The 16408-nt window shown below is 44.3% G+C and overlaps 1 protein-coding gene across 1 annotated transcript; it reads left to right on the top strand.

Moving 5' to 3' along the window:
- The first annotated feature begins 12612 nt into the window (after positions 1-12612).
- LOC114909719 (guanylate-binding protein 1-like) lies at positions 12613-15439 on the top strand. The gene is made up of 5 exons (XM_029249529.1): positions 12613-12820; positions 12929-13056; positions 14620-14729; positions 15106-15310; positions 15407-15439. The coding sequence occupies exons 1-5, from the start codon at positions 12649-12651 to the stop codon at positions 15437-15439; spliced, it is 648 nt and encodes a 215-aa protein (XP_029105362.1). The 5' UTR covers positions 12613-12648.
- The last annotated feature ends 969 nt before the right edge of the window (positions 15440-16408 follow it).

The following is a 16408-nucleotide window of genomic DNA, read 5'->3' on the forward strand; positions in this document are numbered from 1 at the left end:
GGTTACATTAACCAGTTGGACCATGTTACACTTAACATTGCTGTCACTGGAGAGTCAGGATCTGGTAAGTCCACCTTTGTCAACTCCTTCCAAGGCGTGGGCCATGATGAAACTGACTTGGCACCCACTGGTATAGTGGAGACTACAATGGAGCCAAAGTGTTATCTTCATCCCAAATATCCAGATGTTCAAGTGTGGGACTTACCTGGAATTGGAACACCAAATGTCAGAGCAGACGAATAACTTCAGAAAGTTGGATTTGCACGCTAAGATTTCATTAGAAATCAGTACTAGTCATCGACAGCTGGCAGGTCACTGGAGCCAGGGTGCCACAGGAACAGCGGAGCTTGGTATCCCAGGATATGCTGAAAAGGAAAGCACCCTGTGGAAGTATGGGTCAGTGTGTCATGAGCATACTCCTACCACGGGGGGTATCGGACCCATTGGTGGGGCTGGTCGTGGCAGTAGCTGCGAAGGAACCTGCCGATATCTTGTTGTAGCCTTTCTACTTGCCTGTTTGCTTGAGGATGGTATCCTGAGGTCAGACTTACTATAACCCCTAGCTTCTTCCAGAAGGTCTTCTGCAGTCTGGAGGTGAATTGTCTCCCATTGGGGGCCCCAATCTCTTCGGAGAGACCATAGAGGCAAAATGCATGTTGAAACGGCAATTCAGCCGTCTCTAGGGCAGTGGGGAGTTTCGGAAGTGGTACCGGGCGGCATCCTTTAGAAAATCGTTCTAGAACCGACACGATTGTAGTATTGCCCTCTGATCTCGGGAGGTCCCCTAAGAAGTCTAGAGCTATGTGAGACCATGGGCGGTTGGGAACTGGTAAAGGTTTAAGGAGACCGGCTGGTTTCTGGGTAGTGGCCTTCGTTTGAGCACAAATTTGCCAAGCCCTCACATAATCCAACACATCCTCCTTCAGAGACGGCCACCATAATTTTTTGTTGTAAAATTGCCTGAGTCTTACCAAACCCAGGGTGCCCGGCAGCTGGGTGGCTGTGCGCCCACTGGAGGATGGTGGCCCCCAAGCTCGGGGGAACATATTGTTTGCCAGCGGGTTTACCTTGGGGGTTCTGGCTTGGAGGCTAATGCTTGGTTTAGGTCCTGAGTAACTTCCCATTGCGCCAATTCAATCAGGCAGGTTCTGGGGAGAATGTAGTCAGGTTCCTGGGGTTCGGGCCATTCTTCATGCAGTTGAGATAAAGCATCTGCTTTAGTGTTCTTGGAGCCAGGTCTGTAGGTTACTGTGAAGACAAAAAGAGGGCACACTGAGCCTGCTGGGGGTTTAGGCGACGTGCAGCCTAAGTATTCAAGGTTCTTATGATCCTTTAAAACTACAAAGGGGTGTTTGGCACCCTCCAACCAGTGCTGCCATTGTTCTAATGCTAATTTCACAGCAAGCAGTTCCCGGTTTCCGATATCATAATTCCTCTCAGCGGCAGTTGGCTTTCTAGAGAAAAAGGCACATGGATACATCTTACTGGGTTGGTCTTGACGTTGTGATAGCACCGCACCCACTCCGGTCTCCGAGGCATCTACCTCCACGACAAAGGGCAGCTCCGGGTTCGGCTGACGTAGAATGGGCACTGTGGAGAATCGTTGCTTGAGGTCGTCGAAAGCACGTTGGGCTTCTTGGGTCCACGGTAGTCGGGGTGTCTTGGTGGCAGTCAGGGCTGTTAACGGGGCAGCAATCGTGCTAAAGTTTCTAATGAATCGGCAATAAAAGTTAGCAAAGCGCTGGAGAGTGTTAGTGGGATAAGGCCATTTTAGGATGGCCTGTACCTTCCGGGGATCCATAGCTATGCCATCGCTGGAGAGTATGAAGCCAAGGAAGGAGACCCGTTTCTGATGAAACTCGCACTTCTCTAGCTTCGCAAACAAGCGATGCTGGAGCAACTTCTGCAGCACTCTCCTGACCAGTTGGATGTGGGATCACAGGGATGCGGAGTAGATCAAGATGTTGTCTAATTAGACAAGGACCCCGTTCTGCACCAGGTCCCCTAGGACATGGTTGACGAATGCCTGGAAGACGCTGGGTGCATTTGCGAGCCCAAAAGGCATGACTCGATACTCGAAATGCCCCATGGTAGTGCTGAAAGCCATCTTCCACTTATCCCTATAAGATTATACACACTGCACAGATCTAGTTTAGTGAACCATTGGGCATGACAGACTTGTTTTAAGGCTACAGTGATCAAGGGCATGGGGTGCAGATACTTTATTATGTTTAAGCCTTGGTAGTCTATACAGGGATGGAGCCCCCCCATTTTTTTTTTTTTGCAATAAAAAACCCGGCAGATGCAGGTGAAGTGGAAGGATGTATTATACCAGATGCAAGGGCTTCAGAAATGTACTGCTGTAAAGCCTTTAGTTCAGGGCGTGACAAGGGATAGATTCGGCTGCGCGGTGGTGTGGTACCTGGAAGGAGGTCGATGAGGCGGGAGCTCTGCTGCCCACGTCTGACTGAACACTCCTGCCAGGTCGAGATATTCCGGAGGGACGAGAGTCTGTTGCTGGTTGTTGGCCCCTTTGATGGAAGTGGCCCTGCATGGCAGCTTCAGGCAGGTTTCCTCACACTGGGATCCCCAGGAAACCAAGTCCCCAGAACTCCAGAGAAACACTGGGTCACGACGGGATAACCAGGGAAAGCCAAGAATGACAGGGACATCTGGTGAGGTTATTGGGTACAATTGGGTAGTCTCCTGGTGACATGCACCCACAGTGACTTGCAATGGTCCGGTCTGGGTATCCACATATCCCCCTCCTAATGGCTGTCCATCCAGGGCATTAATTCTCAGACACATCTCCCACTTCACTTGTGGGATCTTATGCAATTTAGCGGATGTGGTGTCCATAAAACTGCCTGCCGCTCCAGAGTCAACCATAGCCTGTGCCACCACCTCCCCTGTGCCCCAGGATAATACAATGGGTACTGAGACAGTTACAGTGGAGAGTTCCACTCACCTGGTGACCTGGTTGCACAGGGCATTGAAGTCGGCAATGACCCGGGGTCCCGCAGTACAGGCAGAGCTGTCCCTGTATCCTCCTCTGGTGTTCCGCTGGGGTAAGCCGGCCATGTCCTAACTGCATCGGCTCCGGATCCCCACGGCTGGGGCTGTCTCTGTCAGGGGGCTGTCTGGTCCGGGTGTGCTGGTCTCGCGCTGCATTGTCTAGTGCAACAGCTATCTCGATAAACCGGTCCAAGGTCCACTTTTTTCCTCGAACGCCAACTGCGGATGCGCATATTCAGCCCCCGCCTAAAACAGGCTAGTAACGCAGGGCTGCCCCAACCACTGCGTTGCGCTAGCGTGCAGAATTCGATGGCGTAATCCTCCACGGAGCGGTCTCCTTGTCTGACGTCTAAAAGTTTATCGCTGGCCTGTTCATCGGCCAGGGGCAATCCAAAAACAGCAAGAAACCGTGTCTTAAAATCATCATACGTACTGTGCACACATGACTCCCACGCTGCCGTCGCCCAATCCAGTGCCTGGTCCGTGAGCAGTGATATGAGAAGTTATACAGCTGTGATCCGAACCGTACACCTGCAGCAAGCTAGCAAACACGAGTTCACATTGCATGATAAATCCGGCGCAGCGGGTGAGGTTACTGTCATAGCGTGTTGGAGGTAACGGTCATGGGTCCTGTTGTGACGGTGGAAGAGGATTGAGTGACGTCACATTGAACAGGTGCTGTGCACGCAGGCGGACGCGGCTTCTTGTCGGAGGCGAGTAGTCCCTGTTCCTGTCAGGCGCTTACCAAAGCCTGGAAACCCTCAGTGAGCCCCCCCAAGCGAGTGTTCAATCGCGCTCCCTGAGCGGAGAGGGCTTGCCGGATACATTCCTGTTTGGCTGGGCATACGTCATTTAGAGGGGTGATCCAGGAAGCAAAGTCGGTAGGGATGCAAGGAGTCGCTAAACTGGGAAGCCATGTAGGTAGATGGGAACTGGGCTCGGAACGGGGAAACCGGGCAAGGAGCAGGGCAGTCATGCAGGTGTCTCACGAGAACTAAGGCGAACAAGGTTCCGTGTCAAACTTGGTTCTGGCGTTGCCTTTTATGACCCCGTCCTGACTGGTTCCCAGGTGCGGCTTGTGTCGGTAGTGCTGACGTGGCAATACAATGGCTTTTTTCTTCACACTCATTTTGTTAACAGGTATTTTATTCACAATCTAACATGTTTCACTGTGCAAAGCACGTAGACCCTATGCTTCCGTCACTAAAACTACTGTACATTCTTCCTGCTTACATTCACAATCTTGGTCAATCACATTCTGGTAAACTGCAGTTAAAATAGATTCAATACCAGCTTTTAGAAATGAACTCTAAGCATGCACATATTATTCAAATCATAAAACCTTTGATATGAATACCCTTACATAAAGTTTCTCTTGTGGTTTTCCAAGTCAAACTTTGAAGGTGACATGAATGGTCCAAAAGCTATTCATTCACCTATAGAATTCATGGTAGAGTAAAAATAATTTGGATAATGTGATAGAATTCAGTAATTTTTCATGCAAATATTATACATGTTAAAATCTGTATACTGAATGATTTTAAAGTACCTCTGTAAAACTTAGTCCTTCATAAAATACAACTTACTTTGGTTCATTTTTTATTTCAGGTGATATTTTTTAATCTGGGAGATGATTATGTATTTCTTTTCCATTAAGAGATAATGGTAAAGCAGCCCAACCTCCCAATTAATCCAGAGGCAAAATTTACTTTTCTTAAATCTGAGAGCACCTCAACTTTATGACTAAATAATTATGTGGTTCTATTCCAAGGGTTCAGAGGACAACGTAACCCCATCCCAGATCTGAGCAAGATGGTGGAACCCAGTAAGACACAAAACACACCACTACAAAGGTGATGTGTTTGTGCTTACTGTCAAAGATAATTTTATCATTCATGCTGATATTAGATTTTTCAAATGACCAGGCCTCTTAGTGCTTAGTGATGATGATGATGATGTGGCAGAACTGGTAGTTTTAATGTGGAATGTTGTGCAGTTTGACAGCCAGTGAAGAGAGGCTGGGGTACACACACTATCGAGGGAGCACAGAGAAGAGAGCAACCACACCTGACCCTTGCCATCAACATACAGCCACATAACCCAAAAGGCACATGTGAACATAGTATATACAGTAACATTGCTAACTGGCACATCAGGCACTAAGGCTGTTAGACCCCAAGAAGCTACAGAACTACAATTTCCTGATTTGTCCAGTCTATCCTCTCCCTTCATTTATAGCTCTGGCAACAGCAGTAGGTTGACCTGTTCATGTGTGCCCACATCTCTCCAATTCATAGTAAATATCTTGCTCAAGGGTACCATAGCAGGAGGTTAGGCAAGGGATGGGTGCATTCATTCACCAGGTCTGTGTCCAGCCTAAATAACATGCCTCAGAAGCTATGCCATAACTTGTATTGTATTTCCATTGGTTTATCACACTTATGATTTTACACTTTAAGTCATAAGGGGCAAATTTTGCAAAGTCTCAGAAAACAAATAATGGCATGACAGTTTGGCACTGTACAGTAAGTCTGCTGTTTGTCTTACCCCCCATGTTTGTATTTGATGTGAAAGTTTACCACTAGCAGGTTGGGCCGCAGTCCTGCTCTCCAGTGGGTCTGGGGTTCGAGTCCCACTTGGGGTGCCTTACGACGGACTGGTGTCCTGTCCTGGGTGTGTCCCCTCCAGCCTTCCGCCCTGAGTTGCCGGGTTAGGCTCCGGTTTCCCGCAACCCCGTTTGGGACAAGCGGTTCTGAAGTGTGTGTGTGTGTGTGTGTGTTTACCACTAGCGTCTCCAAAATGATTGTCAGAATTTGAGACAGAACTCTTCTGTCTTGACATTGTCTTTCTGAAAGAGTGCAAATGATGGCGCATTTAATTCGTATATGTAGAGCTCTGAGGTTTCTTGAGCACCTGCAGTACTTGTTAGATCTGTTTAGAAATGCGACTAACACCTGACCACTTGGTCAGGGACTTCAGAGAACTAAATATTATGCAATGTGACAACACAAATTTACAAAGTGCTATCTGACAAAGTTCTAACTGATTTTGTGTACTGTATTTTCATCAGCTGTCTAGCCAAAAGCGCACATTAGCCTACTGCACTGACCTCCAAGATGCTTTTCTTTGTAACCACAGAATTTATTGCAATCCTTATCTTCTGCCTTTCCAAATCTCCATTTTTACCTGAAGTATGGTTGCACATCTGGCTGGAGTTATTCAGGATTATATTACTGCACTCTTAATATTGAGCATAATATTTCCAAACATACCATTTATTATTAATGTGTTAATTCTTGAACAAATTGAATATATTTATATCATGCCTGAGGGACAGTGGTGTGGAGTGGCAGGGTACAGTATGGCATGGCAGATTTGGCCTGTGCCTGGTGTATGGTGGGTCGAGGGTTCGAGCCCTGCTTGGAGTGTCTTGCAATGGACTGGTGTCCTGTCCAGGGTGTGTCCCCCTGCCCTGTGTTACTGGGTAGGCTCCAGCTTGCTGCAGCCTGCTTGGGACAAGCAGTTGTAGACAATGCCGATCATGCCAGGTGTATCTTAATCTGGATCTTTCTACAGCACGGCCAAATCTTTTTTGTCTCAGATTCCTTTGTGCTCCCACAAGCCAATACCCAAAGCATAAGCACATGCCTGTTTGTCCACACTGGTTCACAATGCCAGTAGCAAATTTGCCACCACCTACCGTTTTGTTCAGTCTTATCCACAAAAGCGATGCCCTACAGAAACGCAACAATTTGTACATGCCTGTGGATAGACATACAGACTCATAACAAGCATAGGCACATTTTTGCACTCTGGAACATAGTTCTTCAAATCAGAGCTTGAACCACCCAGAAACAAAAGTAGAGTGAAAAGTTCAATTTTTTTTCCTGGAATTATAGGGAGGAAAGATTCTGTGCTAATTTGCATAGCCTTCAGAAAAGATTGCATGGCCATTGGAACCCATGCTAGTTACAAAATATAAAACTGATAAAAATTTACTAAATGGAAAATATTCAAAGGTTTTGACCATGCATTTAATAATTTTATATACATTTTAGCCTTTAATGAAACACATTCCTGTTCCACCACAAGACAAATGCAGTACAATTACATGGAATACAATATCTGATTCTTTCACTTAGTCTTCCAAAAGGAAAGCTGCATTAAGAGGAACTACTACTGATGTAATAAAGGATTTCATTCTTCTAATTAGATCCTTTAAAAGACATGCTGTTACGTCCTCCAACTACAACTGAAGGATACTCTCAAAACTAATCCACAAATTAAAACATTGTTCAAGTAAAAGCTTGTTACTCCAGTACAAGTCATCCTATTATATTCACTCCTGAAATCCAGCAAAGAACTGTAAGAGAAATGAGTAATACTTTATTTTTTGGACAGATGAAGGGGTTTGTTTTCCTGATCAGTATGTGAATGTCTCATGGATATTATCTACAAAAGCTGTATGCTCCTGCAAGTACTTCCTTTTTTTCTTCATGACATGACTAGACCCTGAAAGACAACTTCCTGCTTCAATGTTGTGACTGCGGACATGATGACCACATCACTTGCCTATAGGAAAACGTGAGCAAGCAGCACTGATTTTATAAGCAAATAGTGATGACCACACTAATAACATTTCATGTGTGTGTTTCTTGGCTGGTTGAGAGAGGCTTCTAGCTTTTTCTTATGCTCTGCTTTATAACACTATCCCACTGTACTAAACTTGTTCCTGTGTCCAGGTACAACTGGGACAGGTGCTTCCAAAGATCTAAGAATTAAACTAATTTTTAAAGTGTAACTATGTCTTTCACCACAGACTTCTCAACCCCATCCTGGCTCCAAGCTGCATAGTGGAACCTTGCCAGATCCAAAACAAGGAACTATGAAAATTTTAAGCAAGACACAATATCTTATCACAATTTTAATTCAAACATGTCAGTATTACTTTTTACAGCTACACAATGCAGATTGGGAGACTGCCAAAGAATTTTTTAAAATTAGTTAATTCATGACTTTATTATTCACATTTTTATGAAAAAGCAATATAAATCTCATTTTTTTGATCTTACCAGTTTTTCTCTGTGAGGATGGTGTGGGAAAGCTGGCAGCAGGTGGGACACTGCTAAGACTTGGCTGCGCAGTTTGGCAATGATTGAGGAGAAGCTGGGATGCCCCCTGTACCCAGGAAGCAGAGAGAAGAGTGGGACCACACCTGACCCTGGTGACCAAAGCAGAACCATGTTATATACATAGGGGACATAACCCACTGAGCACATGCAAAAATATACTTACCACACACGGAAGTGTTGTTACACTGTTAGCCACTTCCAGGCCCCCAGACAACAGAACTTTTCTGACCTGCTCTTGTTAAGCCATCCTCTGCCTCCGTCTCTAGCACCGGCAGCAGAAACAAGTTGACTTCTGTTTCCAAGTAATCCCTTCCCAGGCCAGGGAAGATGTTACAGTCGAGCATTGATAACGTGCCTGAGAAAATATGTTGTATCATACCTACTGAACACTGCAATTCACTGAAGCACTTCACAACCTTGCTCATAACGTGAAGAACTCCTACAGGGCCGAGTCAAACACAGGACAATGTTGAGTCTGGGAATAGCTTTCTGCCTCACCTTTGTATGTTAGGTGAGAGTGAGCCATTAGTTTGTCTACCACGAAGTGCATTTTCTTCAGGTTTTGTTGACAACTCCATCTTTGCTGTGTTCTGCAGGAACACTGGAAAAACACAAGGTGAACACAGCAAGTTTGTACATGCATCCTTCCGTGTTTTCAGAGCTGCCAGTTCTGAGCTTGAACACAACCTTAAAATTGTACGATGCTATACAGAAATACAAATAAGAACAGAATGGATTTCAAAGAAAAAAACTGCCTGGATGTTGCACATAATGTGTCATATGATGTAGTTTCAGCTGTCACCTGGCAGTCCACTGGTTCTCATATCTTTTTCCCTGCCGTTTCAGTTCTTTTCAGCATAATTATGAATTCTGCTAAGTTGGTAGCACAGTGGGGGGGGGGGGGGGGGGGGGCAGGTCCTGCTCTCTGGTGGGTCTGGAGTTTGAGTCTGTTTGGGGTGCCTTGTGACGGACTGACATCCCATCCTGGGTGTGTTCCCTCTCCCTCTAGCCTTGCGCCCTGTGTTGCTGGGTTAGGCTCTGGTTTGCCACGACCACACTTGGGACAAGCTGTTTCACTCAGTGTGCGTGTAAAATCATTAAGATCATTTCCACAACTGTCTACAAACTGCGTACCTTACCCTTTCTGCTGGGAGCTTTGCTAAGGTGATTGGGGTCTTCTGCAAGACAGGCCCCAGTGGCTCCTCACTGGCATCCTGTTGACAAAGTGAAAAGTTGGTCTATTCCATTGCTTAGCAAATACAACAGGAACTTACCAGCGGGCACCCATCAACAAAGAACCAAATACAGGCTTGCCTTACATAAACAACACACATTACAAGAATTCAGACTTATGAGTACATGTAATTTGTAGGAAGGAAAAGGTAAGTTCTGTCCTTTGCTAAGGGAGGGTAAAAAAAAATGTCATTTGCTATTTTCTTACTAAATGCATGCATTTGGGGGGGCACGATGGCACAGTGGGTTGGACCGAGTCCTGCTTGGGGTGCCTTGCGATGGACTGGCATCCTGTCCTTTGTGTGTCCCTTCCCCCTCCAGCCTTTCACCCTGTGTCGCCGCGACCTCATGTGGGACAAGCAGTTGCAGACGGTGTGTGTGTGTGCGTGCGTGCGTCTGCATGTATTTGGGTGCGAATAACCCCAAGAACATGGAGAACATGCAAACTCCATACACCATGAGCTGGATTCAAACCGATGCATGAACAAGCATAAAGCAGGTGGCACGATGGCACAGTGAGTAGCGCTGTTGTCTCACAGAGCCCCAATGGTGCGAGAGGACATGAGTTCAGTCTCTGCTCAGTCTGTGTGGAGTTTGCATGTTCTCCCCGTGTCCGTGTGGGTTTCCTCGGGGTGCTCCGATTTCATCCCACAGTCCAAAGACATGCTGCTCAGGTCCCCCATAGTGTGTGTGTGAGTGACAGAGAGAGTGTGTGTGTTCCACTGATGTATGGATGACTGACCCAGTGTAAGTAGTGTATCTAGCAGTGTAAGTCACCTTGGTGAATAAGGTGTGTGGGCTGATAACACTACACAGAGTAGTTGCTTTGGAGAAAAGTGTTGCCACGCCCACATCCTTGAGCCGACGCGGAACACCGGGGGCGCGGCGCAGACTGGGGCATAAAAGGCTGCGTCAGACCAGGAGCTGATGCAGAACCTTGTTCAGCCTTGTTGTTAGCGACCTCCTAGCCTCTTGCTCTACTCCTTCCTGATCCGTCCCCTGCTTCTATTTTCCTGTACCTCCTTATGATCATCGACCGCTTGACTGTGTATCGACCTTGCCTTTTGGATTCTCCCCGTAACAACGTTCACACCTCGAAGACTGATTGCCTGTCCTTTGACCGTCTCTCTTGAATTTTCCTGAATAAGCCCCGAATCCCGTTCTGCACTTGGGTCTGCCGCTTCCTTTCGGAACAATCCATGACAAGTGTCTGCTAAATAAATAAACAAACGTAAATGTATGTAATCTAACTGTGAGGCACCACTGACAATTACTATAAACACCTAATAAAAACAAAGATTTCAAGCTAAAATATGAGCACTGCTGATGCCATGCATGACAAAACATGAGCAGCCCCCATCCCCACATGTGCTGTGGCTTCTCAGTCGTCTAAATGTTGACACCTACAAGCATCCCTCTAAAATCCTTGTGATTTTTTATCACAGTGTAAAACCTTCATCTCTCACAAGTCCTGAAAGAAAGCTTTAATGACAGTGCTAAAAATTTTCCTTACCTATACGTGTAAAACTTCAAGTGACAAATCACACAGCACTCTACTGAAAGACAGTATTATTTCACGACTTTTCCGTGATTTCAGTGAGTACACATTAATAATAACAATTTAATAATATAATAATTTCTGAGATGTACATCGCTTTGGAGAAAAGCATCTACTAAATGAAGTGTAAATGTAAATAACACAAGACAATTTATTAGTTCGACAGAAAGAGGGGTTGCAAAGTGTTACAAGTGATTAAATGATCGATTACAAGAATTCCATCTTATGCAGTGTAACAGTGATGATGATGATAATAATAATGATGATAATTTTTATTCTATATAGCCAAAGCAAGCATGAAGAGAATATCATCTAAACAATACACACTCTATGTATCCAGCTAGGCACCAAGCCACTGAGCACGTGGACGTTAAAGATGACTCTGAAGTCGGTGTTGGGAGTACTACTAATATACTACTGGGCTGTTTTTCACTATTGCTCCGTGAGTGCAGTGCTATGTGTTAACACGCACCCTCCGCTCCCGAGGCACATATTCCCGCTCCCTGCCCGGCCCAGACAGGTTCTGTCCAGGGGGGCCCGGCTCTCGATTCTGGCGTCGCCTCCTCCTCCGTCCCGGGCCGTACATGCCAGGCTGACTGTGGCCGGACTCGGACATCTCTCCAGTGTGCACTAAACGAATATGAACATGAACATGTTGTATGCGTATAATTTACTGACTCAGTCTCCACAACATGTTTGGAAAATTGCCGCTGGCATTGAATTTCAGCTTAGTAAGAAGCAACATCTTTTATTAATGTAATTTTATTTCTACTATCGGAACTGCTGAAGCATAAAGTACCTATCAACACACACACACACACACAAAACGGAGCGTCTCTGAAATATTGGCAATAGATCTTCAAAAAAATACGAGTATATGTATATACATATATATATATGTAAAAATCTATGGACCGTGTAAATAATTTAATAGCCCTCCATTGTGTCATGTTTTGGATGCGCCAAGTACTTTCAGTTTCACTAAGACATGATATTAGTTTACATTTATTTCTTAAGCAGACACATTTTTCTCCATTTTCCCCATTACATCAACACGACAGCTTTTTTACTAAATTACTTGGCAGTGATTTATATCAGCTATTACTGGATTTTGAAGAACTTTAACATCTGCTGCTGTTAAATAAGAAACATTCTTCCTTCCACATCTCAGTTAAAATGGTGGAAACTGAGCTTCAGAAAAAGTCCTAAATCCAAGTGAAAGGAAAAGGACAGCTTATTTTAATCTAGGCCTATCTTAAGCAATTAAAAATATATGCAATGTACAATTTAAGTCAAACCACCTTATGGCTCATGTCATTGAACAAAGAGGAACTTTTCTTAATTTTGGGGTTCAGTGATAGGAAGTGGATAGTGTAATTTATAGAGTAAGAGCGGGTGGAATGTAGGTCAAGTGGTAGTTTTTGTCTTGCGGAATAAAGACTGGTGGACAAACTTGATGACTTGGACTAGACTGTATTAGTGTGTCCTGCTATGCAATTCTAAAATCCACATTTAGTGGTTAAATGACAAAACTTGGAAGGGGTGTGGGAAATGTTTTATACTGAGGAAATAAGAATTTATCCAAAGGTCTTCCAAATGATAGTCCATCACATCATCTATTGCATTGTTCCCTTGATTCTTAAAAATAAAGATGCCATTTTATGGTTCAGTCACTGCAGGTCAAGATAGCGGGCGCCAATAGTGACAGTCATGGAGTCCCCAGTGTGTCTGATTGAAAACATTGATGGGACCCTGAGAGTGGTTCAAGAAGCAACAGAGTATCTCATGAGGATCAATCAGCCAGTGGTGGTTGTGGCAGTGGTAGGACTGTACCGCACTGGCAAGTCTTACCTTATGAACAAGCTGGCTGTCAAGAGGAAAGGTGGGACTGATTTCCACTCGTAAAACTATGAACATGGGTATACCCATGCCTTTTCTTGTTCTACAGTGATTATTCCTCTGTTCTGAAGAGTCTCTTTGTTCCCAGCAGGATTTGCCCTGGGAGCCACCGTACAGTCCAAGACCAAAGGCATCTGGATGTGGTGTGTGCCTCACCCAGTGAAAGAGGGCCACACTCTGGTGCTGTTGGACACTGAGGGACTAGGAGATGTGGAGAAGGTGAGGAACTGATCATAATATATTTTTTAGTAAACATTAAATCAAAAATAAAAATAAGTTAGTAATCTATACATGTCAGACTACACACAACCAGTTTCTGCTCGAAATCTCCAAGAAACACTTTTCTGACACATGGGCAGTCGTGAAATACCGAACAAAAGAAATAAAAACAAAAGCACAGAAGCTACAAAAATAATAGGGGGGGAGTATTGATTACAAATCCACCTACATGCATGTCACATTTAAGATGAAGGACACTTATCAGTGTGTCAGCTGTGAAAGAGGTCTGACAAACAACACCTTTTTGTAGTCTTTCGTCATCTTGCGAGAATAATACGTTCCATTTGTAAATTGACTTCTCATCAGTCTAGGACATTACCATTCGTTTCAATGGTTAAATATGATACATTCCGTAGCCTCAAAGCTGACACCTATTTATACTAATGGAGCCATGTTACAGTATCAGGAAACAAGTGGCTTTAGCAAACAAGGGGCAGTGGAGGTTCAGAACATAATGTAGCATCAGCCAAAGTGTAACTGTAAAGATCACATGGTGTCACTAATCTCTGTACTCAGTAACATGGTGGCAATAACTGTACAAGTTTCAAAATTAATGGGTGGCTGATTACTGTTTGAATTTTGCCAGGGAAGCAATGATGAAAACGATGACTGTCTATTTCAAATGAGGAAATGTCGCAGTAGAAAAACGGAAGGCAGATGTCACGCACTTCCCAAAATCTAGGCAGGGCTGTCATTTGGAAATTTCTTGAACTTCTGATAAATTTATAAAACCCATTCTGAAGCAAACACATGAGAATTGGAGGTCCAAGCAGGAGAACAAAGCAGTATGGTGTAATGAGTTGTATTCTACACTTGCAGAGATCAGGACAAGTTAGTTTTTGGATTGAAACCAGAGAGTTTCTTAATGCCACAACATCTGTTGCAAACTTCCTATATATAGTTTGTCTTCTGTATTTGTTTGTGTGTCCATCCTATGGGAATCTGTGTATGTCAAAGAGTTTATCTTTGTATAAGTGCAAACATTGTTTCTTTACTGCGTTTTCATACCAAAGCAACAGTGGCTCCATACATGCACTTCAGGTGGTTCAGAATTTATTTCTCATGAATACCAGCATGAAGTTGCATACCTTCCATGTCACGGCAAGTTGCCAAATGTGAATATCGTTGATCATTTGGACAAGGTGTTGAAAATCTGCCTTTCACATAGACCTTCAACACCTCAGTTTCTTTATAAACTAGAGTCTTTGCTTGACCAGTGCTGCAGTATCCACCTGCAAGTAGTTCAACACTTTCAAGACACTGTTCCAAGAAGCAATGAAACAGTTTTGAATTCAAAGTATTACCAAAATTTAACTTGCATATTTTTCTATATTTTGTATTATTTGCAACCAGTGTTTTTGGTGTCATTTAAGAACTTTGTTTTTTATTCTTTTACATTGTCATCTGCATGTTTCCAGGGAACACCAAAAGATGAACAGACTGGACTCTAACTGTAATTAATAAAGTTATATTTAACCTGGTGATGTGGGCTGACTTCTTCAGGATGACCAGAAGAATAATGCCTGGATCTTCTCTCTTGCCATCTTGCTGAGCAGCACTCTTGTGTACAAAAGTCGAGGCACTATAGACAACCAAGCTGTGGAAAACCTCCAGTATCCTTTTGTTGAGTTATAGTACAATAAAATGTGTGCTCAACTCAAAGAAGGGTTGGCTGATGACAGCTGTATCCATCCCAGACAAGCTTACTTCAAAAAAACTGCCTTTATAGGTCACTAGTCACAGTTTCTGGTTGTAGTTTGTGTAAAAGGGCTTTAAAGAATGTGGGATTTGCTCATTGTGATGTAATAATTTACTTTGATCCTTTGCGTTAAAACGCTGAAATAGAACAAGAGTGGGTGATACTGTTTAGCGCTATGTGTGGAACAACATACTGTGTTTTGAGTCACAACCAGGAAGCGTGAAGACATTTTAGTGGCTGTAAGTTAAACCCAAAATCTCCAGCAGGCCATTGTTCCTCAACCTCTGCAGATACGTCACAGAGTTGACAGAACGGATTAAGGTCAAAGCCCCCAGTGCTTCATCTGCCGAGGATGATGATGCAGAAGACGCCCAGTTTGTTCAGTTCTTCCCCAGTTTTGTGTGGGCTGTGAGGGACTTCACTTTGCAACTACAGATAGATCGGAGGCAGGTGAATGAAGATCAGTATCTTGAACATGCACTGACTCTTAAAAAGGTAAGAATCATGCCACAAGTGATTATATATCAGTGATGTTAGTGCTAAACTAGTCCAATGGGTTGTGTTTTATTCTGTCTCTTTTTCTTAATAAAGACAGACAATCCCAGGTCTAAAGTAACTGTTTAATAAACTTCAAACACTGCACTTACAAACTCAGATTGCGTGGGCTAGCTTTCTCCTGGTGCACACTCTAAAAGTGGCACCTGCTGCAACAGCATATATAAGAATAGTTCCTATTGTTACATCCTTTCTCTTTTTTTTTTTTTTTTTTCTTTTTCCTAAGTAACAACACTCGAAAACTTTACTGGGTATTCTTAACTATATCACAAACATACATTTTTGTTTCTTTTCCCCCCACAATAATTAACATTATCCAAAATATCACCGTACATAGTCTAAGTACTGAGGTGCCTTTACAACTCGACCAGCTCTCGTGACAACAGTCGACTATGCGTCCATCCGCATGGCTCCCTGGATCTGTTTGGCTATGGATGTAGTGACCGTTGGTGTGCTGACCGGAACATCCGTATGTTCAGTACCATCCGAACTGACAGCATCTGTGCTCATAGTCACTGTAGGGTTTGCATCATGAGCCTTTCTGAGGTGCCTGCGGTTTCTCCTGATAACACTTCCAGAGTCTAACTGAACTCTATATGACCTTGCGTCGAGTGGCTGCACCACGGTGCCCGTCCGCCAGGTGGTATGAGGCTCAAATGGTTGTATTCTCACTGCGTCACCTTGTCGTAATATGTCCATGTCCTTAGCTGATTTGTTAAAGTAGGTCTGTTGTCGACGTTGGTTGGCCTTCAACTCTCCCAGTGAACATTGAACTTTCGGTTGTAGAAGACTCTCTTTTGTAGGTAACAATGTTCTAGTCCGACGGCTAAGCAGTCTCTTGGCTGGGCTAGCTGATAGTCCTTGCGTCAGCGTGTTTCTGTGGTCCAGAATGGCTAAATAAGGATCCTGTTTTGTCTCCTGTGCTTTAAACAGCAGTCTCTTGGCCGTTTTCACAGCTGATTCCGCCTTGCCGTTGCTCTGCGGATAGCCCGGTGATGAAGTCTTATGTTGATATTCCCAGCGAAGACTGAATTTCTG

Source organism: Scleropages formosus, unplaced genomic scaffold (genome assembly GCF_900964775.1).
Source record: "Scleropages formosus unplaced genomic scaffold, fSclFor1.1, whole genome shotgun sequence".
Classification (NCBI taxonomy): Eukaryota; Metazoa; Chordata; class Actinopteri; order Osteoglossiformes; family Osteoglossidae; genus Scleropages; species Scleropages formosus.

What these genes read in the sequence shown, in the direction of transcription:
- LOC114909719 (XM_029249529.1), top strand. Translation starts at nt 12,649, where the DNA reads ATGGAGTCCCCAGTGTGTCTGATTGAAAACATTGATGGGACCCTGAGA. An exon ending in GACTAGGAGATGTGGAGAAG is followed by an intron (nt 13,057 to 14,619) that starts GTGAGGAACTGA and finishes TGACTTCTTCAG; the next exon opens with GATGACCAGAAGAATAATGC. An exon ending in ATGCACTGACTCTTAAAAAG is followed by an intron (nt 15,311 to 15,406) that starts GTAAGAATCATG and finishes TTCTTAATAAAG; the next exon opens with ACAGACAATCCCAGGTCTAA.